The sequence below is a fragment of the Nannospalax galili genome, unplaced genomic scaffold (genome assembly GCF_000622305.1).
Source record: "Nannospalax galili isolate Female #2095 unplaced genomic scaffold, S.galili_v1.0 scaffold231, whole genome shotgun sequence".
In the NCBI taxonomy this organism is placed as follows: domain Eukaryota; kingdom Metazoa; phylum Chordata; class Mammalia; order Rodentia; family Spalacidae; genus Nannospalax; species Nannospalax galili.
Window position 1 is genome coordinate 1,656,039 of NW_008330120.1, and position 27,842 is coordinate 1,683,880.

Here is a 27,842-nt window from a genome sequence, read left to right on the forward strand (position 1 = left end):
CCTTGTGTATTAAGAATAAAAGAATACTACTACTTGGGACTTACCTGGACACAGGTTACCTGTAAGGATGTTTCCAATCACACAGTAGTGAATTGCAAACTGCTCACATAGGAAGGAGGCGAGAAGTAGTAGATCTTTGACAGAAGGCACAGGAACGACCCAAGCAAGTGACAAGAAGCTCCCGCTGATCGCATTCTGATGTCCTCAGCAGCAGCAACCAGCAAGTTCAACTGTGACAATCCTGGGAAGGTAGGTATGGAAGCTCGTCTCTCCCATCATCAAGTCATTAGAGGAAGTTTAAAGCACTTACTCTGTCCCACACATTTCATGTGTGGGACAAATGTCAAAAACATTGACTGACTCATATTAAATTTGAGATCAGATAACAATTTATAATACTTTTATACCTCTCTCCTCACCCAAAATTGAATCATTAAAAACATTTAGTAAGATCCAACGTTCGAGTTCTGTGGGCAGAACTCTGCAAGTCAAAAATACTCCTGAATCCTCCTGAGGCTTAACAAATGACTCTATAGTACAGTCTGGGATTTTACCTCTATGTACAGCAGAAGCGAAGCCCCTTAGTTCTCACTGCTGTCTCACAGAGAACTTGCTTAGCGTTCTTCCTTGGTCACAGCACGCAGTGAAGCATGAGTAGAGCACTTGGAGTAACTCTAACTTCAAAGGTCTGTGCCTCCTGTGTGCTACTCCCCAAAGACCAAAGCGTTCTGTGTCCCCTATAGCCTGTGATGATTTGGTAATAATTGAAAGTCAACATGGTCTTGGGGTGCGGGTCCCTACCTTTCTGTCGAGGGGCTTGTCCTCTTGGGTTCCCACTGGCTGATCACCTGGCTTCATCACCTGGCTGTTGAGAAAGAAACTAAAAAACACTTTTTTTTGGCATGTAAAACCACCACAGAACACTCTCACCCAGATCTTTGAGCTAAGTCATAATACTGAATTGAATTAGATGGGTACTGATAGAAGACGGGAGGGGAGTACAGGAATGAATTACAGGTGACACTTTTTCAGGACACATTTAAAAAGTGACTCTCCTCAGTTTTGTTTTGTTTTTTTGTTTGTTTGTTTGTTGTTTTTTTTTTGCACCACATTGCCTGGGAGTGATTCTGTATACTCACAAGTTTGGCAAGGTGTCATTTGTCTGTTGCTTGAGTTGAATTTTGTGTACAAAGAGTACTGTGAACTGTGAAAACGAGACAAATGGGGTGCTCAGGCTTTCTACAGCTTAAGTTAATGGAGAATACGCAAGAAACAAAACCTCACTTGGAATAGGGAGGGGAAAAGTCAAAGAGAAAAAGAAAACTTCTAAAAACAATACTCAACATCAGGGGGTACTTTTATGTGAGACACACTGGACTCAGTCAATAAAAACTTCAGTTCTAACATCTGGCCCTTCTTTTAGGAGAATTAAGGGGGGGAAGTCCTATCCTCTGATCCTTCTGGAAATTTCCCTCCCTCTGGCCAGCCTGCATCTGAAGTTGCTCACTAGTATTAGCACTCCTAAACTAAAGGTCTTGCAGATTCTTCAGAAGAACTCTCTAAAGAAAGGCCAGATCCATTTTCTTCTTATTCCCTAAAGAGAGCTTGATCCTAGGTCAGAGGGCCACAGGCCAGCCTAGGGATGCAAAGAGAGCAAAGGCTCATTCAGTCCAGTTCAATGAAACTTGTCCAGGTGGGTGTCAGGACCAGAGTCCCAGTGCCTGTTGCTGGGAGGCCCATAAAGGGTTAATTAGATTGACCACTGCTTTTAGTCCCTCCTCCCCTTTACCCTGTCCTTCCAGTTTGGAAAACTTCTGCTCTACCTGAGAAGTTTTATTTTAAAATAGGCAAAAAGCATGCTAACTTTTATTTCATTAAAACCCTGGAAGGGGGGGCAGGGTGTGTTTGGGAAGAACTGTACCTTTGCCATACGAGATCGGACAGATTCTTCAGAAGAACTCTCTAAAGAAAGGCCAGATCCATTTTCTTCTTATTCCCTAAAGAGAGCTTGATCCTAGGTCAGAGGGCCACAGGCCAGCCTAGGGATGCAAAGAGAGCAAAGGCTCATTCAGTCCAGTTCAATGAAACTTGTCCAGGTGGGTGTCAGGACCAGAGTCCCAGTGCCTGTTGCTGGGAGGCCCATAAAGGGTTAATTAGATTGACCACTGCTTTTAGTCCCTCCTCCCCTTTACCCTGTCCTTCCAGTTTGGAAAACTTCTGCTCTACCTGAGAAGTTTTATTTTAAAATAGGCAAAAAGCATGCTAACTTTTATTTCATTAAAACCCTGGAAGGGGGGGCAGGGTGTGTTTGGGAAGAACTGTACCTTTGCCATACGTTTAAAAAAAAAATTAGAAACTAATTTTTATTTGCTAGTTGTGTGTCTCCTGAAAGGCACTAGAGATATGTGAAAAGTTAGAGTTTTGCTTGGGGGGGGGTTACATTTTATTTGGAGGGGCATTTGATTATAGAAGGAAGGGTTGAGGAATGGGAGTTTCAATTTTAATCAGTCAGGTTACCTACTCTTTTTATTACCAACTTTACAAAAAAAAAAAAAAAGAAAGAAAAAGAGAGAAAATGTTACACATTAGTTGTAAGGAAACAAATCTTCCTCTCCTTTTCCCTTCAGAGAAAAAGTTATTTGGGGCTGTGTGATCCTAATCCTATTGGCCAGAATGCTATATACAAAAGCATTACACATTCAGGAATTTATGCATAAAGGCTACTGCATCTTATCATTCTTAGTTTATTATTGTTGTTGTTGTTGTTGTTGTTGTTATAAAGGCTACTGCAACTAATCATTCTTAGTTTATTGTTGCTGTTGTTGAGTAAGAAGAAAAGCTTTAGGCCCTGCTAAAAGAAACTACTGGGAGATTTTTTTTTTCCCCAAAAATGGTGTTAAGGAAAACCTGCATTAAAAAAAAGAAAGAAAAAGAAAAAAGGAAGATAAAAGAAACAGAGTCCGGCAAGCAGAGCACACAGCTAGCAGTGCTGGCAGATGAGCTGGGGAGATGTGGAAGTTAAATTCCCACAGCAGTGACAGAAATCCCAGAAATGGGGAGTTCACATTTCATGTGCACTCAATGGACATTTGTAATCAGTGATCTGTCAGGCCTGGTTGTAATTCCAAAAGCAGCAGACTGCTAGACACCTGTCATTTGACAAGGGATTTTAAGATCACACAGCACTTACAGAAAAGCATGCTTCCACTTAGAGAAGGCTGCCCGGTACCATTTTCTCATGTGCTTGGTGAGCATGAGTCAGAATTAGAGGCCTAGGGTCTTGTGAGCACTTACCTTGCAATCTTTGAGCCAAAAAAAAGTTCCTGACATTTAATCTCTCCTTTGGGTTCAAATGCTTATGAGATGGGGTGCTGTGCGTGGTGCTTTGACTGTTCAAAACTATTTCAGAGGACAAGACAGAAGCCTTTTAAAAATGCAAAATGTAATCAGAAGGTGTCAGCATGATCATCCTAATCACTGTCAATGTTGAAAGCAGTGAGATGTTTTTTCCTTTCTTTAAGCTGGGGAGGGACAGGAGATGGCCCCCAATTCTCTAGGCCAGATGCCACCCTTTCATGGCAGTTAATATGGACAAAATTTTTTAATTAAATAAACAAATCTGGAGACCCTGTCTCAAAAAGGCCAATGATGAACTGTGCTGTAGGCCAAATAAACCTTTCCTGAAAAAAAAAAAAAATTAAAATAAAAAAAAAATCCATACAGGGAAAAAAAAAATGTTTTTGAGAAAAATTGGATTTTTCCAAAGGCCTCTGAAAAGCATGGATGCCACTGGGAGACAGAAAAGAAAATAATAAAGATCTTCCTTAACTGCAAAATTTTCTTGGGCCTGATAACCTGTCCTCTCCCACTGCACCAAACAGTTCAGTTGGAGGCTCTTTGAATCCAGAAAAAAAAAAAAAAAAGACTGCAAAAAAAAAAAAAAAAGCTCTTTTGCACGTCGAGATGCAGTATAGTGCTGCTGTTGCATGGGGCAGTCAAATAAATTGTAATTTAATTACTTATGATTCGGTGTATAAAGTTTCAGTGAAGAATGGTCATATTATATATAGCATTCATCTGCATAGCTATAGTCAAAACAACAGATATGAGTAGCCCCCTTCAATTTTTAAACCAGGGAATCATTCCTAAATGAGATTTTTGAAAAGAAAAAAGGAAAAAAAAAAAAAGGCCTAACTCATATTTTTTAAAAAGGCCAAGAGAAACAGGAAAACAGTCTGTGATTGATTGGATTGAGTTAAGAAAAAGGCTTCATCTCTAGATATTACAGAATTTTAATTAAATTATTATCTATTTTATCTATCTGTGTATCTATCTATGATCTAACTTGAAATAATTTTCAGCAATGTGATGTTTGGGCAATAAAAACAGAATATGCGAACAGGAAAACACTTTAAAAAAAAAAAAAGAAAGCAACGAATGAATGTGCATGTCACCAGTGAGAAGCCATGTCAAAGGATGCCATTTGATCTGCATTTCCAGGGGTCAGCACCAAGGGGCATCTTGTCTTAACGTTGGGACTAGAGAGCTAGTAAGAAGCCTTGTTGTAAATATGAGAAAACCCTAATCTCCTATCTCTCCCCGTCCCCAATCAATAACGGGACCCAGATATAATCCCTCTGTTGTTACCTCAGTAAAATGAAACCAGACTGGTGGGAAACTGCAGGCTGCTTTGACAGGCAGTGCTGCTGCAGTTTCAGGAAGCAGGGAACGATGGCTCAGGCTAGGCCTAGGCCAAGGCTGATCTGCCTTTCTCGTGGACGATGCTGCACTGGAAAATGGGTGATTACTGACCTCCAGGAAGCAAAGACAGGTGCCAAGGTAGCCTGGCAAATCTGCTTTTGTTATGATTAATTTTCCCCTCTAGAGACAAATCTAGCCGAGGCAAAGAAAACCTCTAGTCTTGTGAAAACCTGGCCCCAGACATGAGTTTTCGTGCAGGGAACTGCAGAATGGTGAGAATAAACCTCCACCCCCCCACACACACACCCCCACTCCCTGCCTTAGAATTGGGTGGGGGCAAGATAGACAACCCAAAGCCTGGTGCTGAAGGACTCTGGAGTAAAAATTTGGTGGGAGAGTATTATTTCTCAAATGAGGCAACTGAGGCCCCAACATGGAAGGAGGACTCTCCAGTTGGCTAATTAGAAGTCAGGTGTGCACAGTCACTTGGGCCATCTCTCTGCAGACAGTTGTGTCCCTCCTCTTCCCCTACCTCACAAGTCAGCTTCCCAGAGCTAAGCCTGGAGGATAGAAATGTGCCTGTGGTAGCCGGATGCAGTGAACTTAGAGCGTTGACATCTAAGGTGCTGTGGTTTCCATGGAGCAGGGACCTTAAACTATCTCCCTATCTCTCTCCTGACTTTTAAGTCACCAATGTCATTTTTCCCCCTGAGGAAGGCATACATAAAATGACCATCCCATCTGAAATGCTGATTTGTAGGAGGCACATCACAACAGCACAATCATGTCAATAACGTCTTTAATAAACACCATCTCAGATGATAAAATATTAACAAACAAATGTAACACAGCCTCAGAAAATGTGATCTTGAAATCCCTTGACAGGTCTTAGAGAATAAAATAAATTAATTGTGGAGATTTCACTTGTGAAATTTTTATTTAAGCCACAGATCTGGACCATTGTTAATTGCTGTTTTGATTAATTGTGGCACCGAGGAATGAGTAAATCCCTCAGGTTTGAGAGAAGTCTAGAGGGGAGGGGTGGGAGGGGCCTTGGCTGTGGAGTGAGGGGAGGGGTCTTGGAGAGGGGAGGAGACAGAGCTGGGGGTTGGGGGAAAGACAGGGGAGGGGGGAGAGGAGGGCAACTAAAGGCCCTGGTTGGCATATCATTAGTTTAATCTGCATCTTAATATCTTTAATTTTTAAATCCAAAATTGATTTGCTGAAGGTCTTACCTTAGATCTTCCTTGCCTTCAGCTGTAGCTGCTTGTAAAGAAATTCATATGCAAACATTTACATAGTTCTCAAGTATATTTCTAGCTCCCCACACACTGTCCACACACTCGGGGTCCACTCAGAGTATTTAATTTTTTAAAAAAAAATTTAATTTGCAATTCAGTCACAAAGATAGCATGACACTCCCAACACACAACGCCCACCTTTTTAAAACCAAGCCCTCCGACTGTAGACTGTTAAAAACGTGATTGGCTTACCTCAGGCTCCTCGCTAGGAAGAAAATTATTTCATATTTTTTAAACATAACCACGCCCACCCCCTTGGTTTTAGATGTGGCCTTGCCAACCATGTTTAAGTGTCCCCCTCCCCCCACCAACCAGGTAAGCTGTATGTGTGCGCAGAATACAGAACACAGATGTGTACAACCCCAAGGCCCCAGATACCTGAGTGTCTGGTTTTTCAACCGTTAAGGCGGGAGGGTTTGGTGAACGAATTGAGAAGTGAGGAAATGCTTAGCGCAAAGGGGGAAAAAGAGAGAAAGACATACAGGAAAAAGGTTATGGAGGCCCGCGGCTGCGGCCCCTCTCCCCCCCCCCCCCCGCCCCGAGGGCCCGGGCCCCCGCCCCCCCCCCCCCCCCCCCCAGCCAGCGGCCCAGCAGATTACCCAGGATGCCCCGCCACCTTTCCCTGCGCGTTTTCACTCTGCTTTCCGCAGAGAGTCCGCGCACAGGTACCACTGAGTGTGCCAACACGGAAAGTTTTTGCCCGCGCCATGGCGCAAATCACAAGACAGCGCGTTTCGGAGTACAAGTACACACAGTCGGCGGGTAGATTGGGGGTGCCAGGGATGAAAACACTGAGCATGTCATGCACAGGCGAACACAGAAAATGGACACCAACACACACCAACGACAAGCTGTCTGAGTCCAAGCAGCCGTGCCAGGCGAGGCGGGGGCGCGCACCCCGATGGCCCTAGCCCACCGCGGCCACAAACAATCAAGCCAGGGGAGCCCCGAAGGGCCCTCCCCGGCAGTTCCTGGCTCACCTGAAGCCCCCGCCTGTCCAGCCTACGACCGCTGGCGCTGGCGCTGGCCGCAGCGCTGGCCTCCGGCCGGTAACGACCACCCTCGCTCGGCACCACTTTTCTCCCTGGAGGGTATATACTTCGGCCACCCGAACCCTTCCAAGGTCCCCTCCCGCTCCCAGGGCAGACTTGGGGTCCCTCCCTGGAACTTCTATCAGGGCCTCCCTCCACACCCCTCCGCCCGTGGTCGAGGCCCAAGCCCCACAGGGCGGCCCTGCCACCCCCTCCCCGGGATCCCGGGGCGGCCCTGCTGCCCAGGGGCAGAGTCCGCCGCATTACCTAGAAGCAGCAGGCGGTGCGTACACATGTAGTCCATCTTCTCCTCCTCGAGTTGTTTGTCGATGAGCTTGCTGCGTTTCTTGTCTGCGCGCTCCTGCTCTCGCATCTCAATGGCTTCTTGGCGCATCTGTTTGCGCCTCTCCGCCATAGGATCTTTCGGGGGGCTCCGGGACCTGGACTCGGAACTCTCGCAGAGGCCGAAGCAGCTTCCGAAGGTTCGGGTGAAGAAGTTGCCGACAGACTGGCTGCGGGGCTTGCTGGGGCGGCGGCTTCTGCGCAGAAACCACTGGAAGCAGCCGGTGGCCCCTTCTTCAGACTCGTCGCTGGAGGAGTCGATCTCGCAGATGACTGACACATCCTCGTACCTGCGGCGGCTTCGGCCCCGCTCCGAGCTGTCGGGCCAGGCTGACGGGCGAGGAGGCCGTGGAGTAGGCGGATCAGCGACCTGGATCTCGGGGCTGGGGGGTCTGAGATGGGTTCTGCTGGGGCCCGCGGTGACCACTCGGCCGGCAGTGACCGCCCGGGCGGCGGAAGCTGCCCGGGCGGCAGCAGCTGCGCGGGCAGCGAGGGTTGGCCCGGCCCCGGGAGTGGCAGAGCGAGACCTGGCATTCCAAGCGACAGGACCCGAGTAGATGGCCCTGGCAGTAGAAGCCCTGAGGGCTGACATTGTAGGGGCTCCGGGGACGGCCCCGGCGGCCGGGTGGGCTGAAGCAGCAGGGACAGCCCGAGCGAGGAGGTTGGCTCGCGTAGCCGGGACTGGCTTGCAGACGGGATCTGGTCGAGGCGCTGGGACCGGCTTGGAGACGGGCTCTGCTGGCGCAGCTGGGGGCTCGCGGGCTGCCCCGGAGGCAGGATCTGCTGGGACGGCTGGGGCCGTGCTGGCGGGGATTGCCGGGGAGAGTGGATCGGCCGGGGCTTCTGCGGCTTGCTCGCCTTCGGGCTCGGCTGGGGAGGCAGCGGCCGCCCCGCCGTCAGGATCCGCTCGGACAGCGGCCGCCGCCGGGACTTCGGGCTCCGCTTCGGGCTCCGCTGGAGCTGCAGGAGCTCCGCTGGCTTCAGGCTCGGCGGGAGTGGCTGGGGCCGGGCCGGCGTCGGCAGCAGCTGGGGTGGTGCAGGATCCGTCCCCTCTCCCCGGAGGAGAGGGGATCTCGCCTTCCACCGCGCCGGCGGTGGCTGTGCTTCCTTCCATCTCCGCCGCGTCTGCAACTGGGGGTCTCTCTGCGCGCTCGCTCTTATCTGGGGCTCCCGAGACCTGGATGGGCGGGCCGTCACTCCCGATTGGGGGGCTGTCCACGTTGACGATGTCGTCGTCGACCCCAGTGGAGGCGCTGCCAATCTCAAGCGGGGGTCTGGAGATCTCCATCGGGGGGCTGTCGCATGCGAAGTTAAGAGCAGATCTGACTGCCTCTCGCCAAGGACTGTCGATGGCGCCCGCGACCCAGAGGGGAGGCGCGCTCGCGGCGGGAGCGAGGCTGAGCGCACTCGGGACCGCGACTGCCGGGAACTGGCCGCTCCCAACGACTTGAGGGATGACTCGGGGGAGCCCTGGGGGTGGGCTATCGCCCCCAAATGCTTCTCCGTCAATTCCAAATGGCACAGCTTCCTCAGGCGGAGGGCTGTAGTCTCCTCCGAAGCTACTGTTTTCAGATGCGCGGCCCCGGGGCTCGGCGCGAAGAGCTCTAGGGACCCCCGCCTCTGGACCTCCTGGAGCGTGATCCCTGGCACGCAGGAGAGGCTGGCTATAGTCTCCCTGGGCAGGCTGGCTGAACTCAAACGGCATGGCTTCTTCTGGTGGGGGGCTGTAGCTTCCCAGGCCTGGGGTCGCACCACCGGGGGTCCGGGGCTCCAAAACCACTGGGTTGAAGATTTTGAATACTGGCTGGGCTCCAGATGCTCCAGACTGCTCCAGGCTGGGCCAGAAACCTTCCAGGCCGGGCTGCTCGACCTCGAACGGCATGGCTTCCTCAGGAGGTGGGCTGTAGCCTCCGCAGGCTCCAACTTCCTCGAAGGTCGTGCTGAGGCCTTGTACGTTGGACCTGGGGACATCTGGGGGTCCACGGTCCTCGATGCCAGCCGCGACGGGGATGGGCTCATTGTCTGGCGGTTCGGTCTCCATCCCTTCGGCTGGGCCAGGCCCAGGACCGGCGGCAGCTGCCCCTGGGGCTTCCACAGGTTCCTGCTCGGGCTGCTCCCCGACTTCAGGGGGGATATCGTGTTGTCCTGACATATTACTGCCGTAGAGGCGGTTGCGCATGCCCATAACACGGTGGCGGTTTTTAATAATAATTTGGGAGCTCCGTAATACGGAGCACCCAGCCAAACTAGGGCGAGAAAAAATATATTTAAAAAAAATTCAAGTATTGGCTGGAATGTTTTCCAGCCTCAGTTTCCAACCTTTGTAAGTATAGGTTCTCAGGGCCTAGAATACCAGACCATGGCAGAAACCATTCAGTTCTTGCTGGTGGAATCCTGGTTCCTTCCTGGTGACTACTTTACCTTGAGGTGGCCTCGGGTGCCTACCCGTCGGACGACTGTGTTCCTTCTACTTTCTTTACTGCAGTCTTCCTCCTCCTGCTGGGCTTGGAGGAGCGTGCCGATTCGTTTCGAAAATCGTCGGCAGAGTCCTTTCTCTACCGCCAGAGGACGCCGGTCCCAGTGCTGAGCCGGCTCCAGGAGCCGGCTCCCGGCGCCAGCAGTTCCGGACTTTGGGTAAGGGGGCTGGTGAGCGCAGGCCTCGCAGGGACGTTCGGCTCCTTCCTCTCCTCTCCTTGACTGATTTGGAGTCTCTCTCCTAGTTTCTCTCCTGACCAGAGAGAGAGCGAGCTCTTTTGCGTTGCTGGGACACGTGACGCAAGACGTGGGCATTGGTCTGACAGAGTACAGAAGATGAAACCCTCCCTCCTCATCTGACTCCTCGGGGGGAGGGGGGAGGAGGGAGGGCGGGACTGCAGGAGGGTTTCATCACCCCAGATTACTCCGGCGTACCCCGAACCCCTTTCCTGAAGCCCCCAGACCCAAGTAGTCACAGATTCTGAGCTCCAAGTTGGGAAAAGGAGGTTTCTACATACCCGGGAAGGGGTAGCGGCTCGTGCACGGAAATGCGACAGGTGGTCGTGAGCCCACCGGAAGGGCGGAGAGGGGGAGAGGGGTGAGGGGCTGCTAAATGTGAGTGCGCAATTTGTTTGTTAAAAGCTCCGGGGGAGTTCTGATGGTCGTATTTTGCTGTTTTTGCTTGCCGTTGGCGGAGGTTGATGCGGGTGAATGTCGTTAGTGTCCCCCTTCCCCACAGGGGTCTCAGCAGCGGCCTAGCGCGATGCGGTAAAGCTTCGTCCTTGTTTATGTGGATGGTGACGCAGGAGGAATAGAAAGCTCTTAGGCGTACGGTACAGGAAATGAAGCCAAAGCCCCCCAGGCGGTCGCGGTGCCTGTTGCCGTGATTCCGCGGCTAGGGGAGGGGGCGAGGGTCTCCCCGGAAGACCCCTACCCAACTCAGGTGTCAGAAGTCTGCATTCCAGGGATGGGTGAAAGGAGATTTTAGATGCCATTTATGATTGATTTAGAGTGGTCTCAAAGACTAGACACCCCGATACTTGACCCACCGACCAACCATGCCGCGCCAGGAACCGCAGCTGATATGCCTGGCTTCCGGCCTCGGCAGCGGCCGTGGGGTCTTCACCCCACTCCTGTAGCCCCTCTCCATCCCTCTGCCAGCCCCTCTTCTTCCAGTGTACGCATCCTAGGGCTTTACTTTGCATTGCAACAGTCTGCCTAGGAGGCACCAAGCGCGGCCACAAGCCCCGCAGCAGCTCGCCAGGCTGCGCGCCCCCTGCGGTGCCGCGGTGGGCTCGGAGCCCGCGGCGGGTAAACAGCCGCAGTGCCGGGTGGGCCCCATGCACATGCACCACGCTCTAGGTCTGGGGGAGGGGGACCTATGGAGGAATTTGAGTTGGGGGCGAATATTGCTGCTCTCATAGAAGGTGTAAAACCCCACACACGGGCACCACGGTCATTTTGGCTGTCACGCGGGTGATGGCGACGTGCGAGGCATGTTTTTTTGTGCGGCAGCTAGGCGGTGGGCAGGTGGTTGTGGGGCCTGCGGGACCTTGGGGCAGAGACAGGCAGTGTGAGCCCGCACCGCGTGGGCTGCCGCAGCAGGGATGCAGCGCACTGATCGCGAGTGCCATGCGGCAGGACCGCAGCAACGTCTGCACTTCTGAGTCTAACGTGTCCCTCTTGCAACCACAGGCGCAGCAGCACAGTCCCTCTGCACCCAGCGTCCACGTGGTGGCCCTGAGCCGAGGAAAGCTGACCAAGTGCACGCCGGGGTAACACGTGGGATCTCCCGAAGGCGCGTGACACCTCAGCTCCACGGCTCGACAGCCTTCATGGTGGCAAGAGTGAACTTTGGTCCAAAGTTTGGCCAACTACCCCCACGCAAAATGGCGAAACCGTTTGAACGTCTACTGAATGGGCCAACTGGGTTCCAACCACCAACCCACTCCCCTTCGACCCCAGCACCAGGTCGGCCATTGGGCTGGGGTCACGCCAATCAAGGCCGCCTGGCGAATGAGCAGGGGGCTTCGGACCGGAAACCGGATATGAGTGGGAGGTCCAATAGGGGGCGCCGCGTTGGAACGCCCTAAGAGGTTGTGCTTGCAGGGTTGGTTGGAAGCGGTTGGCGGGCGGGCGTATGGCGGCCAGGCCTTGAAGGTCAGAAGCGCCGTGGGGTCAGTCTTTGTGAAGCCTCAAGTCATGAAGGCCAGGTGAGAGGGTCGGGGACTGCCATGGACCAGCCCTGCCATGCACCAGTCCGCCATGCACCAGCCCTTGGGCTCATCATGGCGGTGGGCTAACCCACTTCAGGGAGGGTGACCGCTGAGGCACAGCTGAGAGAGATTCCAGGGCCTGGAGGTGGTGAGCCAGGACCCTGGAGAGAGGGCTGCCCGCCCAGATGCTGCCGAGCAGTACAGGATGGACCAAGAGTTCATTTCCTTACCAAGGATGCTGAACCCAGCACAAGGTGGAAGGTCAGTAGACACTGGGCTTGGAGGCCGCCACGAGGGCCCCCTGGGCTCTCCAGGCCTCACAACCACCCCTGAAACACAGTTCATGGAAAAGCGGGTTCAGGCTGCCTTTGTTCAGACATTCTAATGGAGCTGTGGGACCCCTTTGTTCCACGTTCTCACTCTACCATGGTTCTTATCTACCATGGACAAGGGATAAAGACCCGGTGCACACCAGTCTCCTTGCTAAGGTGGAGAACGGCGTGAAAACGGAAGAGAAGGCCTCCAATCGGAGGGATTGAAAATTCCTGCTGGAGAAAATGGCGCCTCAAATGGGCCTCCCTAGAGAAGGGAGATGTGCCTTCACCACGAATGGAAGGGGCGGGGCGGGCACACCTTCACCTATCTGGAACAAAGGGTCCAACAGGGCTGAAGAATGGGGCCTGGTTGGGAGCAACCGGACTCCTTTGCTCTTCCAGAAACAGTAGGAGAGAGAGAAGAAAAAACTGGATGGGCTTTCTGAGGACTCTGGAGCATCCGGGTTATTTTGGCAGGAAGTGGAAAGGAGGAAGTGGGGATGTTGGAAGGGGTGTTAAATTTTTTTTTTTTTTAAATTTAGGGTTGTAATCTTTCCCCCTTGCAGGGGAAAATTTAAATCTAGTTTTGAAAAAGGCAGAAGCAACATAGGGAGTGGATCAGATAAAGGGAACAAAGGATTTACGCAGAGAAGGCTGTGGCTAGCTGCCTGAAACCTTAAGGAGACACATAGACATAGTGAAGGAATGGATTGAGGAGAGTTACCAGAGGACTGCCCAGTAACTCCCGTGCTAGAGGGTCATGGAAGATGGCGGAGCCAAAAACCAGCACCTAGCTTGATGGGACACCAGGAACAGCAGAGTATGGGGGGGAGGGGCTGGCATGGTGGTAGAGCCAATTTGATTTTAAACCTGGCATAGTTGAAAGGAGGATGGCCCACTTAAGGGAGATTTTTGACACCCTAATTCTGGAGCAAAAGGATGTGAAATTTAGAAAAAAGGTAGAGATCATAAAATTTAAATTGACAAGCAACCTTCCTGGGATCTGAGATCACTGGATCTGATCAAAGTTGGAGCATGGGATAAAGGGAGAGAAGGAAGGTTCCAGAGGGAAAGGTGGAAGCTGCCAGAGCCTCCATCATGGCTCCCCAGACCCTGCACTAGTGACATGGTTGCGGTCCTTCTCTGATACGTGATGATCCTGTGCATGGTAGGCGGTTGTGTGACAGCCCTGCCTGTACCACTGGACATTAGTGGTAAATAATGAAAAGGTCCCCACACTTTGCTGACTGTCCTTGGGGTGCAAAAAATTCAGCGCCGGCTGAAAAATCAGTGTTATAAGCTGAGAAAGAGCCCTTACGCTTGAATAAAGATTGCTTTAATTTAAAGGTAAATTCATACCTGGAAAAACAGATCTCAGTTCCGGCACTCAGGAGGCAGAGGCAAGCAGATCTCTTTAAGATCAAGGTCACCCTTGTCTATATAGTGAATTATATACCAGCTGGGGCTACATAGAGAGACTGCCCCCCCAAAATTTTTTAGTATTTAAGCCTGATGGTCCCTTCATTTTCTACTTTAATTTTTCTATAGTGGTTGAAAACCCCCAGTCAGTCGGATGAGTGCAGCTGTCAGCTGAGGCTCAACTGCTCACCAGCAGAGGGGCCAGATGTTTGAGAAGCTGAGCCACTAAAAGACAGCCGTATGGCCTGGCCAAAGGACTGAGGGACACCGTGTGTGGTAAGGGCTTGGGGGTGAGGAGCATGTAGCTTAACTGGGTGTCACCTTGAAGAGTTAGACTGTCTAGAGCCTGCTGGGGATTGGTGTTCCTCCTGACTCAACACAGAAACATGACTTTGATGCCGATGGGGAGGGCCAATGCTGGGTGCTGGTGGGCAATCTGGGCTGGGGCCACCACCCTACTAAGGGTGAGGTTTTTTTAACTCTTGTATGTGTGTGTGTGTCCATGTATGCGCACTTGCAAAGATCAGAGGACAACTTGTAAGAGTTGGTTCTCTCCTTCCACCATGTGGTTTCTGAGGAATCAAATGGGTTTTTAGGCTTGGCAGCAAGTACCTTTACCCACTTGATGACCCCTAGCAGAAGATCTTAAACAAATTTCCAGTTCCAGTTGACTTTGTACATGGAAAAGGTAAATATTTGGGGGACATGGGTAGGAACAAAGAAGAAAAGTTATAATTCATGAAGCTAAGGAAGAGGAAGTCAAGACAGACCAGTGCTCAAAGGAGGCCCATAGGGACACAGGACAAAAGCTAAGCTCCAGGTCTTGACCTGTCTCATTGGGGAATGTGCTAGAGGGAAGGGCTGAAAGGTGATGAAACATTAATTGGAAAACAGGATTCGCTGTCACAACTGTGTACACTCTACTAGTTAACAGTATTAGAAAGGAATGGGGAGTTCTGGTCATGTCTCTCTTAAGCTCTGCTTTTCTGAGGAAACTCAGCCTGCTTAGTCCAAGTGGCCCAGATGCCCAAGTTAAAAACAAGTGGAAAGAAGGTGTTTCTTAACTGCAGATTCTCTGGTGACATTACCACATGCAGGGGTGTGCGGTTCCCCACCTCTGTGCCACCCTGGGCTTCCAAATTTTAGGCTCGTGATTTTTTTACTGACACTTCTATGGAATACATAGGTTATAATCAATTGTGTTTATACTTACATGTTAGGGTTTTCACTGCCCAAAGCCCAAGGCCCATCAGATAGAGGAGAGCTTTCTTGATTCACCCCCTGTGGCCCCAAAGAGAAGGCCACGGAGGAGGTCCCTTGAGAGGAAGAGAGGGAAGGTGGGCAAGAGGGAGGGGAGCAGAAGCCAAGCCAAGCAAGCCTGGTGGCAGCCAGGTTCCTTTGGATTTGTGCTTTGGAGAAGGGGCAGCCTGGAGGGGGCTTTTTGACTGTAGCCCAATCATTAGATTCAGGAAAAGGGAACATTAGCAGGGAAGACAGGAAAGAAAATTCAGGCAATCGCCAAGCTTCTCGTTTTGCCAGTGACAAAGGCTTTCTGAGTGTTTCCCTGAGTAGCAATAAGACTTTGAGGCTGTTCAATTAATTACTGTTCAATTAGGACTGCTGCGGCCCCCCTTCCCTGCCAGCCTCTCTGCCAGCCTTGGCCGGTGGAGGCAGTAGCAGCTTACTGCTGTGTGCAGAAGGGGCTATGTGACTAGCCTGTTTAAGGCAAATGCTAATTAGGGGGAAGATGCCTCCAACCCACAGAGCAACAGAGTAGGCTAGGGACAGATAGGGGGCTAGTGTGAAAGGTGAAAACACTCCATCTGCTCAGAACAGAATGCCCTCCCAAGAACTCAGACCCCGTCACTCAAGCTCAGTCTCAATGGCGTTCTTTGCAGAAGGGCCGCCAAATCATGCTTCAGCCTGCTAACTGACCACTGTGCCTGTGCAGGGTGTCCACACCCTGTGTGCACCCACCTAACCTCTGCTGTGGATTCCTTCTCCAGAGGAGCCGAGGGTGCCGCAAAGGCTTTTGAGGGACAAGTGGCCATTCTAGAGGCCGGGGGAAGGCTGTTTGGGTCGGGGTGGGGGTGGGGAGCAGAGTGGGAGGAAGGATCCCGGAAGATGGATTTAGCTTTAGTGGAAAGGCTATTTAAAATTTCTGTAACTCACGGTGGAAGTTCCAGGCGCCCTGGGGGCTTCTGGGCACCAAATGCTATTTGAATTTAAGGGGAATGGTATATTTCACCTTCTCACACAACCTCAATTACCCAAAGCAAATTTTCCTAACGAAGTCTAATTGGAACAGCAACATAAGCCAGGACACTCAGAAAATGGCTGTTGTCTAGGGGAAGGAAAAACCTGTCAATGTTGGCTGGCTGTCAATCTTTGGGGTTGCACCCCTTAAGTCTGGGGGGCCTCAGAGACTGGCTTTTCTTGAGCCAAAACTCAAGGCTTAGGCTTTGGACTGTTGGCTAAGATGACTAGCTCTTAGGCCTTTCTTTTTGGTGAAGCATTTGACGTATTTATACCAAATTCCACTCCATACATGAAACTGATATTCCTAGGCTAGGTCTGTCTTAAGGCATCAGGGGACAGTGACTTCTAGGGTTGACTAATCTGAAATCCTCATTAGCGGCCCTCTGGTGCTGTCTTTGACTATTAAAAACACTCCCTGTTGCTTGCTGCAGCTTGTTTGAGCCCCTTACAGCCTGCCATGTTTTAGTGTGTCTTCAATCTTTTTCTCTCTGTCCCTTCAAAATGCTTTGCATAGCCATAAACCTTACTGACCTAGGGACCTCCCCTCACCTTTTAAAAACAAGTCTTGTGTGTGTTCCTTCTTGGGTACTTGCTTATATGCTTACATCTTTCCTTTTTTCCCTTCCACGATCCCCCAAACCTTTTCCTCTTGGTCTTTCTCAAGTCTACCTCCACATAACTGTTCCCAACTATCCTCTGCCCTTGTAGCCTGAGCTAACCCTGGGGTAGCTATGTCCCCTTGCTAATGTGTAACATGCTCACCCTAAAAGAGGCCCATAGAATAAACACACAGGCTGTGCCCACATTTGAAGCTGAGAAGGCTGCCTCTCCAGCTCCACCCAGAATAGTTTGCAGCACCCCTTGGTGTTCTGCCTCTGCTGGCTGAGTAGTATCAACAGGTGACAGTGGCCCTGCACTCCAAACTCTTGGCCTTGGGAGATCCAAGCCACTAGGTTGTTTACTCTGGCCTCTGCCATATGAATTCACCAGGCACCAGCACTTGGCCTGGTTTTGTGGGCTTTCTATCAGGGAGATTTTGAGAAAAAGCTGTGAAATCTTAAAAAACAGCAGCAGCAGCATTAAAAACAGCAATAATAATAATACAAGAAAAACACCAGTAAAATTTGACCAAATTTTTAAATGGCTGAAAAAGGGTTAAAATATAAAATAAATTGACATGCTAAGTCACTTAATTTGGCAGAACCAGTTTTGGGGGAAAATATTTGCTTTGTTTATCCCTATACCCTTGCAGTGGAACCAGAGTTGGTTTGTGTGTGCACACAAAAAGAACTTAGCTATTGCCAGATCTTGCAGTGTATAAAAGGATGACGTCATGTAGTATGAATTTCATGGTAACAGCTATGAAAAAGGCTGAAAAAAGGTCCTGAGGGAGTGAAAAGTAAATGAAAGTTGGTTTGTCCTAGCTAGCTACACCCTTCAAGCTGTTTCTCCATGTCGAGCCTGATAGGGACACTTAAAACTTACTAGATAATGTGTTCAACACACATGGTCATTTAAACCAGAGTTCCATCAGTCTGTCTCTGAAATACTGTGACAAGCATTCCTCTAATGGGCTTATACCATGCTTGGTTCTGGAACGTTTCCTTCTAGACACTGAGGGCAAGGAAAGAATGCAGGAAAGGCACCCCCACTATCCTGAACATTGAAGGCAGCTATCGAGAATTCACACACACACACACACACACACCCGTGGCGGGGGGCATCTGTAGAGACAGGACATTGTAGGATTCTGCATTCTGCCCTCCCAGTTTAAACCATTTTTGCTATTAGCTGAAAAGCAGATTTGACAAAACTGATATTAAACCAATGCAAAACAGACTTCTTCACGCATGGTGCTTTTTATTTTAATCAATGAGGTTTGGGGCTTCCTTAGGGCTATAAAAAAAAAAAAAAAAAAAATCACTGACAGTTAAACTGGACTTTCCAGGCTCCTCAAACCAACAGACCAATATGCATTTGAAACTCAAAGGGATCATAGGATTGTGTTGTTCAGCTAGTGCATTTTTTGAGGAAACTGAGGCAGAGGAGTGTTGAGGAAGACCTGATGCCACTCAGCAGGGTGGGACAGAAGCAGCCTCGCTAGCCCAGCACCTTCTGCCCTGTGTGAGGCATCGAGGTTTGGGAAATAGACTCATTAATGTCAAAATCCCACAACTGGGCAAGACGTTCCACCCCTCCTTGTGGAGCTTGGAGTTAAAGGTAACATGAGAGTCTTCTCTGTTTTGGGTGGTGTTTTAGAGAAGGGCAGCACTTGAGTTGACATGATGTCACTGGTCTCTGGGCTGCTTAGTTTGATTTTAGTGTTTTGTTGTTGTTTTGGGGTTTTTTTTTGCGTCCTTCCTGCTAAGAGGCTTCCCCTACACTGGTCTCCACTCAGTTTCCTCAGTAACGTGCTTCCCTGTTGAAGATCAGTGGTTAAAACAAAACAAAACAAAACTTTATTCTTACCTGTACTGACGTTTCAGCTTTCTTCCTTGTTAGCCCAAAACACCTGCTAAAATGAAGGCTAAAGAGCAAAGGGTTGTGAGCAATTCCAGGAGAAAAGGATTCTCATGCAGTAAACAACCTTAAATCAATTCCCACGTTTCCCCCTCCTCCCCTCATTTTCCAATTCTGATAAACATAATTAAAAGGTTTGTTTACAAACTTGAAAAAGTGAACTTACATCTAGGTTTTGCCATCACACAGTATTTGAACATTATTACATAATTTTCCACTTAAAAAATTCAATTAGAACACCCCCCCATGGTTTTCCCATTAAGGAAATGATTAATGCAGAAAAGACTCCTAAATGATGAGGCACACCATCTAACTAGCTTTATTGCCCCCCCCCCCATATTGTAATGGGTAGCTGGATGGCCCCTGTGTCGTTCCCCCCCTCGGGTCTGTTTTTCCCAGGGCATGTCTTCCCCATCCTGGCTGCCTAAGTTAGAGGGCAAGCCAGCCTATTCAAATGCTAACCCCAGCTTAACAGGGTGAGACAAAGGGCCAGCTGGGAGAATAGGGAGCTGGGAATGTCTGCAGAACCTACTGGAAAAGGCAGGCAGCTGAATCCCAGTGCTGGCTTAAAATGTCTGCTTCACAGACAGTGGCTTGAAATGTGTTTAGCAAAACTTGCTGGTGTGTAGGTGGAGGGTGTTTTTCAGAGGCGGATTTTTATATGGTCCTAAATGTCCTTTTCACCCGAAGTCAGAGGAGAAATTGGGGTGGAGGGTGGGGGAGGGTGTGTGCTGGTGGGTATCAGGCTTCCAGGGCTGAGCTATAAGTATGTCTCCCGTGACTCAGGTAGTTAGTGAACTGAGAGACAGCAGATTGCATGTTCCTAGTTGGGTACCCCGTGTCTAAGCCTGGTACATGCTCAGTAAGGCCTTTTAAAAACAGCCACGTAGGTGAGGTGGGGGCCGTAGGGACCTAAGACCTTTTAAAAAATATGTTTATCCCAGTAACAAGGCAGCATACTAATTTAGCTAATGAAAAACCTAGCTCTGCAAAATACTCGTCTCCCAGAGACCTTCCAAAGGGAGAAAGTTTGCTCCAGCACAAACGTGCAGCACAGAATCCCAAACCCTGGCATTTCCACCTGTTAACTAGAGACTTGTTGCTTGGTGAACTCGGGTTACTAAAGACATAACTAGATTTTTTTAAAAAAATGACATCACAGAAATGGCACCATCATCGTTTATTTTGCTGAGAAATTTAACTTCGGAGAGATGCGATTCGCATAGGCAATTTCAGGCCAAAGCACCCCCCCCTCCGCGCGCGCCCCCGCTTTCTGCAGACTGCGCGTCCTCTACATGCCTGATACCAGCAACGCAGTGGGGAAAACCCACCACTAAAAACTCCCTACCCTGTGTGCACCAAACACATCTAGCCACAGGGCGTGCGCCCACCCTCACTAAGTTCTGGGGGCCGCGACACCCTCTCAGCGAAGCAGGTAGGTCCGGGAAGGAAGATTTTATTTAGTGCTTTCCTTCTGTTTTTGTGCCATCCCCCTCCCTGAGGCGCGCGTGATCCCAACATTCTTTGATTTTAAGCCGCTGAATCTCTTTCCCTCCCCAGGTTTTCCAAATCATCCCCACTAAAATAACTCGCCGGCTCAGGACAACGCCTAAAGAGACCAACAACTGTTTCCAAATGAGGTGAGATTTTCTAAATACATTTACTCATCAGCCCTTTCCCCTCTGCTGGAGAGGAAGGCACTCCAAGGTTTGTTACTGGATCGTGGCGGTTTGGGGGCGATCTCCCCCCGGGTTACGGATTCCAAACTACGCTCTACCAGAGATGAAAATGGCTGGAGTAGTCCTTCCGCCCCAAGGCTGGTGAGGCCGCCAGAGCCGCCAGCCCCTGCCCCCTCTGGTTCCTGAGCGCATGATCCAACACCTTTCCCAGCTCCGTCAGTGCCACGATCTTTTTGGGACGCCATAGAAGGTGTCCTGCTGATAGCCGCGACCCCTTACTCAGCCTGTGCCTTGACGCACTTTACCTTTCCACAGGAGACCACTGGGTGCGGACCTCAGCCCCTCTCTCCTACCTCTAGGGCCTAGGCGCACCACGGACCTCTCCAGGCTAGCCGCTTCCAGTCGCGCCGCCCACCAACTGCGCCAAAACATTGGCTGTGCCTGGACAGGATCGCGTACACGCTGCCAGCCCCGGTAGCCAGGAGGGGCACCCCCAAAGGCCCCCGTACCTCCACTGCTTGCCCTCCAAACACCCTTCGCTCACGGGGAGATGCCCGTGCACGTAGAGAGGTTGGCTCTGGGGCGCATGGAGAGGCGCGCACGCTCCTTTTCACGATCTCTGGCCACCGCGAGCCCCTGGAGGCAAGCGGTGTTGGCCAAGATTGCTTGTGCGGGCGTCAGGAGCTCTGGATTCGAGGTCCCGCGACTCCCAAATTGGCCGTGCCGGGACCCGGGTTCCAAGCTCCGCGCCTGCTCCTTCACTCCAGAGCCGGGCGGTCTCCGGAGTTCTCACCCAACCCCAGCATGGTTACTTTTCGCGCATTACAACAGTGTAGCTACTACGCGGCTGCCCGATTCCCCAAAGTTGGCACACGCACCTCCGCACCAAACCCTTTTGGGCTCTTGCCAAAGTCAGCTCCAGCGCCTAAGCCAGCTCAAGTGCCCGAGATTAACCTTTCTAGGAGAGAAAAAAGCTTGAAAACAAGTGCCTTACCTTTGCCGTTTCCGTGCGCGGTTCCAAACCTGGGTTGCTCTCGGCATTCAGTGTCGCACCCGGGGCGTCCACTCAGGAACCTCAGGTTGTCTCCAGCGAGGCGCCAGGAGCGCCCCGCCGTCCAACAATCCTTTAGGCTCCCGAGCGCCCCTGGGCGACCTGGAGAGATTTGAGGAGCCCTCGCCCCCTCCCCTAGGTGCGTTTTGGGGTTGACTAGCTGAGCCCCGCTCTCGTCCCACCTTGCTCCCACTTGTCTCCTTCCTCCCACCCTGTATGCTGTGCCCTCGGGGTACCCAGTTTGACCGGAGCAACTAACCTTTATCCATGAAAACGAGGAGAATCTGGACGGAGTCACCCATTAGTGACGCCGGATGGGGATGGGCCCCTTTCTGGGAGGGGACTCCGGGGACTGGTCTCGGCGGCGGGCGGGCTTCCTGGTCTTGCAGCGGCGTGGCTGCCTCTTCTCTTGCTTGCGCTCCTCTGACTCCTCGGGGTCGCGGGGATCCTGGTCTTGGGGCTCTCGCTGGGGCTCCTCCCCCTCGCTGGCGCTCTGGGGCTCCTGAGTGGCGGGCTGTGCGCGGCTCGGGGAGGTGTCGGCACTCCGCAACTTCAGAGCGTGCAGACGCTGGGTGAGAGACTGGTTGAAGGCGGCGCCTCGGGGGCCGCGCTCGTCTTCCGGCTCAGTCTCGGGCTCAGTGGCGGGGGCGGTCTCGGGCTCGGTCTCGAATTCGGTCTCGGACTCGATCTCAGACTCGGACTCGGTCTCGGTCTCGGTCTCGGTCTCGTATTCGAAGTCTTCCTCGTACTCTAGGCACTCAGGGACGGCCAGCTCGGGTTCGGCCTCCTCGTGGTCGTGCTCCTGGTCGGATTCGGACTCGGGGGACTCGGGGAACACCTGGGCGGAGCGGTGGTGGGCGTTGAGGAAGCTCCGGCGCTGGGCGGCGCGCTGCTGGGCGCGGGCGTTGGAAGAGGCTAGGGCGCGGAGGAGCGCGATGGAGCAGGAGAGCCAGAGGAGAGCGGTGGCGGCCCGGCGGCCAATGGGGGGGCACAGGTCGTTGTAGTTATGGCGAGCTCGACGCCACTGGTGAGCCCGGGACCTGCGATCCATCCTCTTAGACGCACGCCCGGAAGCCGACCCACCCTCTGACTGCAGAGAGCGGCTGCTGGAGGAAAAAGAAGGGAAAAAGGGAAAAGACGCATCTTAACAAGGTGAGGACCTGAGTCCGGGGGTCCCAGTCCCACCTCGGGGTGGAAAGAAGGGAAGCACCTACCTTCCAGAAGACTTAGGAACTTTTTAAAGCTAGAGGCTTTGCTTACCTCTTCGAGCAAAGGGAAGGGGTGGGAAAGGGAGAGAAGGGCTGTCTCCTCGGGGCTCCTCTCGCCAAGTCTCAGACTCTGAAGTCTAAGACTCCGAGAGGTGCCTCCGCTGGTCCTCTCGCCTGGGAGAGGATAGAGGAGACTGAGGTGGGGAGGGATGGGGCGGTTATGAAGTTGCGCGGACTTCTGCCGGGCATGTGCAGTAGGGAGGTAGGGGGGGGCGCCTCCCCGCCAGCTGCGCGGTAGCCTTGCGCGCAGACCCTAGTGGGCCGGCAGGTGGCAGGAGGGAACCTTGTTTGAGAGGATTTGGCCAAATGCAGGGTCTGGAGAGCGCCAGCAAGCAAAGCGAGTCAGACAGCTACAGGTTAGCGGACTTGGGGAACCATTCCCCGCAGAGTTGATCCCACTCCTCACCTTCCCTTTAGGCACAGATGAGCACAGCCATTAAGGATTGAAAGCCGGGATGCAAAATAGCAAATATTCAGGGGAATGAGGGTCTGTACACGAATATTAATGAATGATCCGGACCCAGGCTTTCCACAGGGCTTGATGGGCTGAGGACAGTAACCTCCAGCAGTCATTGATCATGAAACCACCATTGTCAGGTGTGTCATAGTGACTGTAATTAGTGAAACTTCCCAAAGTGTGTGTCAGTGTAGTCTCAGGGGCTAGATACCCAATGGACAAATGCACGTTGCGGTTGAGAAAGGCCCCCACGGCTCTAGAGGTGGTAGACTGCTAGTCCGAGCTTGCCACGCCATGAGCTCTGTCCAGCTGAGGTGTGCTGGAAGACAGGAGGAGCTGAGATCGTCTAAGAGAAGACTTCTGCACTCCAGGTCAGTCCCTGCGACCCCTACTTCCTGGGTGACTGGGTGGCTTTCTGGGGTGGGTATTAGCACAGAGTGCTGCCCAAATGCCCTTGGAGCTGTTTCTCCTATCCATTTTCAAAGTAGATGATTCATCCAACACATACTCCTTCAGCACCCAGCAAACGGCCAAGCTCTGTTCTAGGTGCTGAAGACTGAATGGACCAGGAAAGGTCTTGCATTAAAGAAAGAGTATTGGGGGCGGAGGTGGGGGGTGGGAGGTGGGGGATAATCTACTGTTAATCGGAGCATTAAATCATTCACCCACCAATATCATTTCGTCTAGCTTAAACTCTCTGTGAGAAAAACAGATGCGTCAACCAGAACATCAGGGCTAGGGGGCGGCCAGACACCGGGAGATCACTGCGTTGAACTCTGAAGGCTTAAGCATCGGAGTTAACTAGTCCCACTCCTGAGCCCGACAAAACCAAGCAAGCTCCTCTAGTCCAGGAGGGGATCCAGCACCCTGTGGTGTGGGAAGCTCTTGGGTTCCATCTGCTCGGGGGCAGCGGGGGGGGGGGGTCCTTCCATCTTGCCTTGCCTGTTAAGTACAGTGCCCTTTTTGCCATAAAGACAAGCAGAGCCATCTTCCTGAGATCCATGAAGTCTTTGCAGGGTTGCTGTACTTAGGACACCTGTCATGGGTTCGGTTCTTTTCTCCTTGGGTCTGGTTCTGAAGAAGAGGTACTGCCTCTCAGAACTCTGCTGTCCCAGGGCTCCTTCCCGGAAGCAGAGTCCTCACCCGGCTCTGAGGTGGTTCCTTACCATAGGTCACTCACTCTCTACACCAGGCTGCATTACGATTTCCAGATGCAGAGTTAAGGTCTTAGTGGGGTCCTGGCTACTGCTCTGCAAGGTTGGGGATTTTGCTTCCACCTCTTAGCTGTATGTGTGTTGCATCTAATGGTCTAGGAATTGGCCTGTCACTGTGAGACACCAACCAGTAACAAAGTGGGATTGAGCCGGCAAAGCTCATAATGGGCAGCTGTATTACAGTTAGTTGTACCCTGCTCTTAACACTTTCCAGAGAAACCAAAGGGTTATGGTTCCACTGTGGTTCTCATCACCATGTGGGTGTCATCTTGGGACACTGGACAGGAGTGTTTGGCACCGAGCATCTCAGATCCTGATCTCTGCCTTCCTACCCTGGCTGATGGGGATGTTTCTAAGGGGTCTGTGCATTTTGATATACCCAATCTGATTTCTTTCAATTAGCACAGCTCCACCGACAACAGCACATGGGCTAAAGACACCGATCAAGCTGATTTCAGGAATGTGGGTGCTGGTAAATGCCCTTTCAATAGAAACTAATGCCAGCTGTCAGCAGTGAGGTAGGTTAGGATTCTTTAGTAGGAAAGTACTTCATTTTTCAGATGGAGTGCTTTATGCCTGTGACAGAGACGGCAGCCCAGAGCTGCTTCACTAATGCAGATGCACCGAGATTGCCTGCATTATTAAAAATACGCATTACATAATGCATATTTTTGGACTAGACTCTGCATTAGCAGCGCTCTCCTCGCAAGATGCATTTTAATCAGCCAATGGACATTTAACAAAACACTGCATTTTCAAGCCCTGTCATATGTATAGTTACAAATACATTTCAGTGAGCATTCAGTACAGGCTCCAAGAGGAACTGAGGACCGCACTGGAATGCTGTTCCATCTCGCACTTAGTGCCGAGGTCAGGCAAATGGATCTGTGCAGAAAATGCTCTTTAAAATGCATTACGTGCATGACTTTAAAGAGTGCTTGCTGCAGAGTGAATTTCAAAAAGGACCAAGTGGGTGATGAACGACCTCAGTTGTTACCAGGCTAAGGAACGAGAGGCTTTCTCTCTGTCTGCTGGTAAATAAAGTATGGTCATATATTACCTTCTGGCTCTGCCAGAGGGAAGCTTCTAAACCAGTTGGACAGGAAAGCAGTTTCCAGTTCATTACAGTACCATACAGTAAGGTTTTTATTTGGATGAATTGTGAAGCTCCTTAAAGGATTGTCATGAGGGCAAAATTAGAACCTTTGGGTGGTATTTACTTCTCAGCCTGGGGAGGAATATTCTCACCATCAGGCCTCTGAAGTTGAATGGACTGTCAAGAAGCTGTTGCTTCTTCATCAGCAACTGTACTAAGCCAAAGGACAGGTGACCACATACTGGAGATGTTTTCTGTGGTGCTCATCAGCTGGCTGGCACTGAAACTAAAGGCTGGCTGCACCCTCTTCAGACGTCATTCCATGCTGTGCACTGAGGGGCTGGGGGCTCAGGTCTCCCACTCTGCTGCTGTTTCAGAAGCACTTGAGGGTACACATAGCTCACTGGCAGGAGGGAGTGTCAAGGTAGAGGTTTTGAGATAGCACAGGTAGATGCACATGGCCCAGGAGGTTAGTGTTGGAGCTCTTGTAACCTGGCAGGTTACTGAGGCTCCACAACACTCACTTTTTGGAGCAAAGACATTAGTCAAGTCCATCTATTAATTACATCGGTCTTCCTTGCCTCCCCTCCTGGAGCTGTCTCGGAAATTACAAATGAAATTGGCTATTTAGCAATCACGAATTGAGTCACTTCTATGACCAAGACACTATTCCTGGCATTGTAGGGAGATCGAAGTAAATGAAGATGAGCCATGCCTGCCATCCAGCAGCACACAGATCAATGTGAGATGTGCCCCCCCCCCAAATGCTAAAAACAGGCTACCAGTGCAGTGAGTGCACCTCAGACAGATAAACAGGGAGGGAGGCTGAGGAATGGGAATTGAAATCAGAGGTCCAGTTCCCCTGGTTTTCTGAAACAGATACTGAGAGAGATTTGGGGGAGGGGGGTTGTTGTTGACTTTTTTTTTTTTTTAAAGCCTGATCCAACTTTGATATTTTCTTTAGATTTGTTTTTTTCAAACTCATAAGAGAATTGCTTTTATTTCACCCGCTCCCGTGTGCAAAGCCATGTGCCGGTCGCTCTGGGCAACAGATGAATCACATGGGTCTGTACAAGGTTTGCAGGCTATTGTCAGAGGTCCTATAGGGCATCAACACATTTTCCAAGATGAGACTTAAGATAAAGGCTTGGTTCTGCTCTGCTGGGCAAGTGGGTACAATCGCTCTTGAGCATGTTTTTTGGACAATCATTGGAAATGACTATTTTTGGAGATGGAGAGCTTTTCAAACTTTCCTTCGGATAGAAATGAATTCAGGGACTTTGATGTACTCCCCACCCCTCACTGTGGCAATCAGCCAGAAAGGCTCAACCCCACTGAGAATTTGGCAGGGCCTGGCCCTCCCATTCCCCAAGGGGACTGGGCACAATGCAGGAACCTTCGGCTGGGCTCTCCGGGGTGCTGTTTAGCTGTTACTCAGATTGCACTGATCTCAGTCGGCTCTCACCAGTAGAAATGGTAAAAACCCCATTTTTCCTGATTTTGTGATTTGGGGGGAAGGCCATCTAGAGCTAAAAGCAAACAATAGTGGAAAATAACCATCTTTAGGGCATGACTGGATCCTGCCCTGGCCATTGTTGGATCATATCTGTGCCACTCCCATTGGAAGGGAGATAGGATTAGAGCTGCAGCCACTGACCCTTAGGAACTGTCTTAGGAGTGGCCTTTGCCCTCCACTTTACGCAGCCCCTCCCCACCCCCAGCTCTTTTCGTCTCCCTCTACCATAGAAGGAACAATTTCTAGACTCAGGAGCCGGAGAATGTCCTGAAGCTCCTCCATGTGCACAGAACTCCAGTGTTCAGGTCTTCTCAGAGGTGCTCCCACGTGCACAGAACTCCAGTGTTCAGGTCTTCTCAGAGGTGCTCCCACGTGCACAGAACTCCAGTGTTCAGGTCTTCTCAGAGGTGCTCCCACGTGCACAGAACTCCAGTGTTCAGGTCTTCTCAGAGGCGCTCCCACGTGCACAGAACTCCAGTGTTCAGGTCTTCTCAGAGGTGCTCCCACGTGCACAGAACTCCAGTGTTCAGGTCTTCTCAGAGGTGCTCCCTCCCTCTCTTGGTTTTGGCCCTCCTGGGCTTGATGCATTAGGCCCTAGGCTCTGAGCCTTCAATTGTGCTCTGTAGAGATCAGGACTGGGTTCTTCCTTAAGTAGACTGAGACTTAGCTTGTCCTTCCCTGTGGCTGTCTAGGCATCTGTGTGTTGGATGCCACTAGCCTGGGCAATTCTGGCCTCGTCTGTCTTGAATCTGCTCTCCACCTTGGTTTCTGCCTGGAGCTGGTGGCTCTGGTTGGAAATGGTGCTGTTGCTGGGGGACCACCTGGCTGTCGAGAGGGGCTTTGGCTCCTGGTTTTGCTTTTGTCCAGTTCTCTGGACATCTCAGCCTCACCTCCCCCACCACAGCTATCAGCAGGAACAGAGAGCCTCAAAGTTGTTTTCATCTCCTCTCCTAAGGCTCTGACTCACCCTTTAGACCCCAGGG

At 51.2% G+C, this 27,842-nt stretch overlaps 2 protein-coding genes and 1 long non-coding RNA gene across 9 annotated transcripts in view; 1 reads left to right on the plus strand and 2 right to left on the minus strand.

Moving 5' to 3' along the window:
- The window catches only part of LOC103741475 (guanine nucleotide-binding protein G(s) subunit alpha), a 63,546-nt gene extending 41,135 nt beyond the window's left edge, over nt 1-22,411 (minus strand). For 2 of the 4 annotated variants that reach the window (XM_029568063.1, XM_008842295.2), the window contains exon 1: nt 7,301-9,575. In XM_029568063.1, coding sequence (XP_029423923.1) covers nt 7,301-9,560 — 2,260 coding nt within the window. In that variant the 5' untranslated portion in view covers nt 9,561-9,575. Of the gene's footprint in view, nt 1-6,792; nt 7,087-7,300; nt 9,806-21,567 lie in introns of those variants that run through there. The other 2 variants (XM_029568070.1, XM_008842338.3) reach the window with 2 other exon arrangements.
- Nucleotides 11,932-27,842, plus strand: part of LOC115071960 — a 35,764-nt gene continuing 19,853 nt past the window's right edge. For 3 of the 4 annotated variants that reach the window (XR_003851024.1, XR_003851023.1, XR_003851022.1), the window contains exons 1-3: nt 11,932-12,327; nt 13,929-14,075; nt 20,139-20,218. This is a non-coding gene — a long non-coding RNA (uncharacterized LOC115071960). The remainder of the gene's footprint in view (nt 12,328-13,928; nt 14,076-20,138; nt 20,219-27,842) is intronic. The other variant, XR_003851025.1, reaches the window with a different exon arrangement.
- LOC103741466 (neuroendocrine secretory protein 55) lies at nt 21,575-22,396 on the minus strand. Its single transcript, XM_017800501.2, has one exon. It carries the CDS (start codon nt 22,357-22,359, stop codon nt 21,610-21,612), a length of 750 nt encoding a protein of 249 aa, XP_017655990.1. The 5' UTR covers nt 22,360-22,396; the 3' UTR covers nt 21,575-21,609.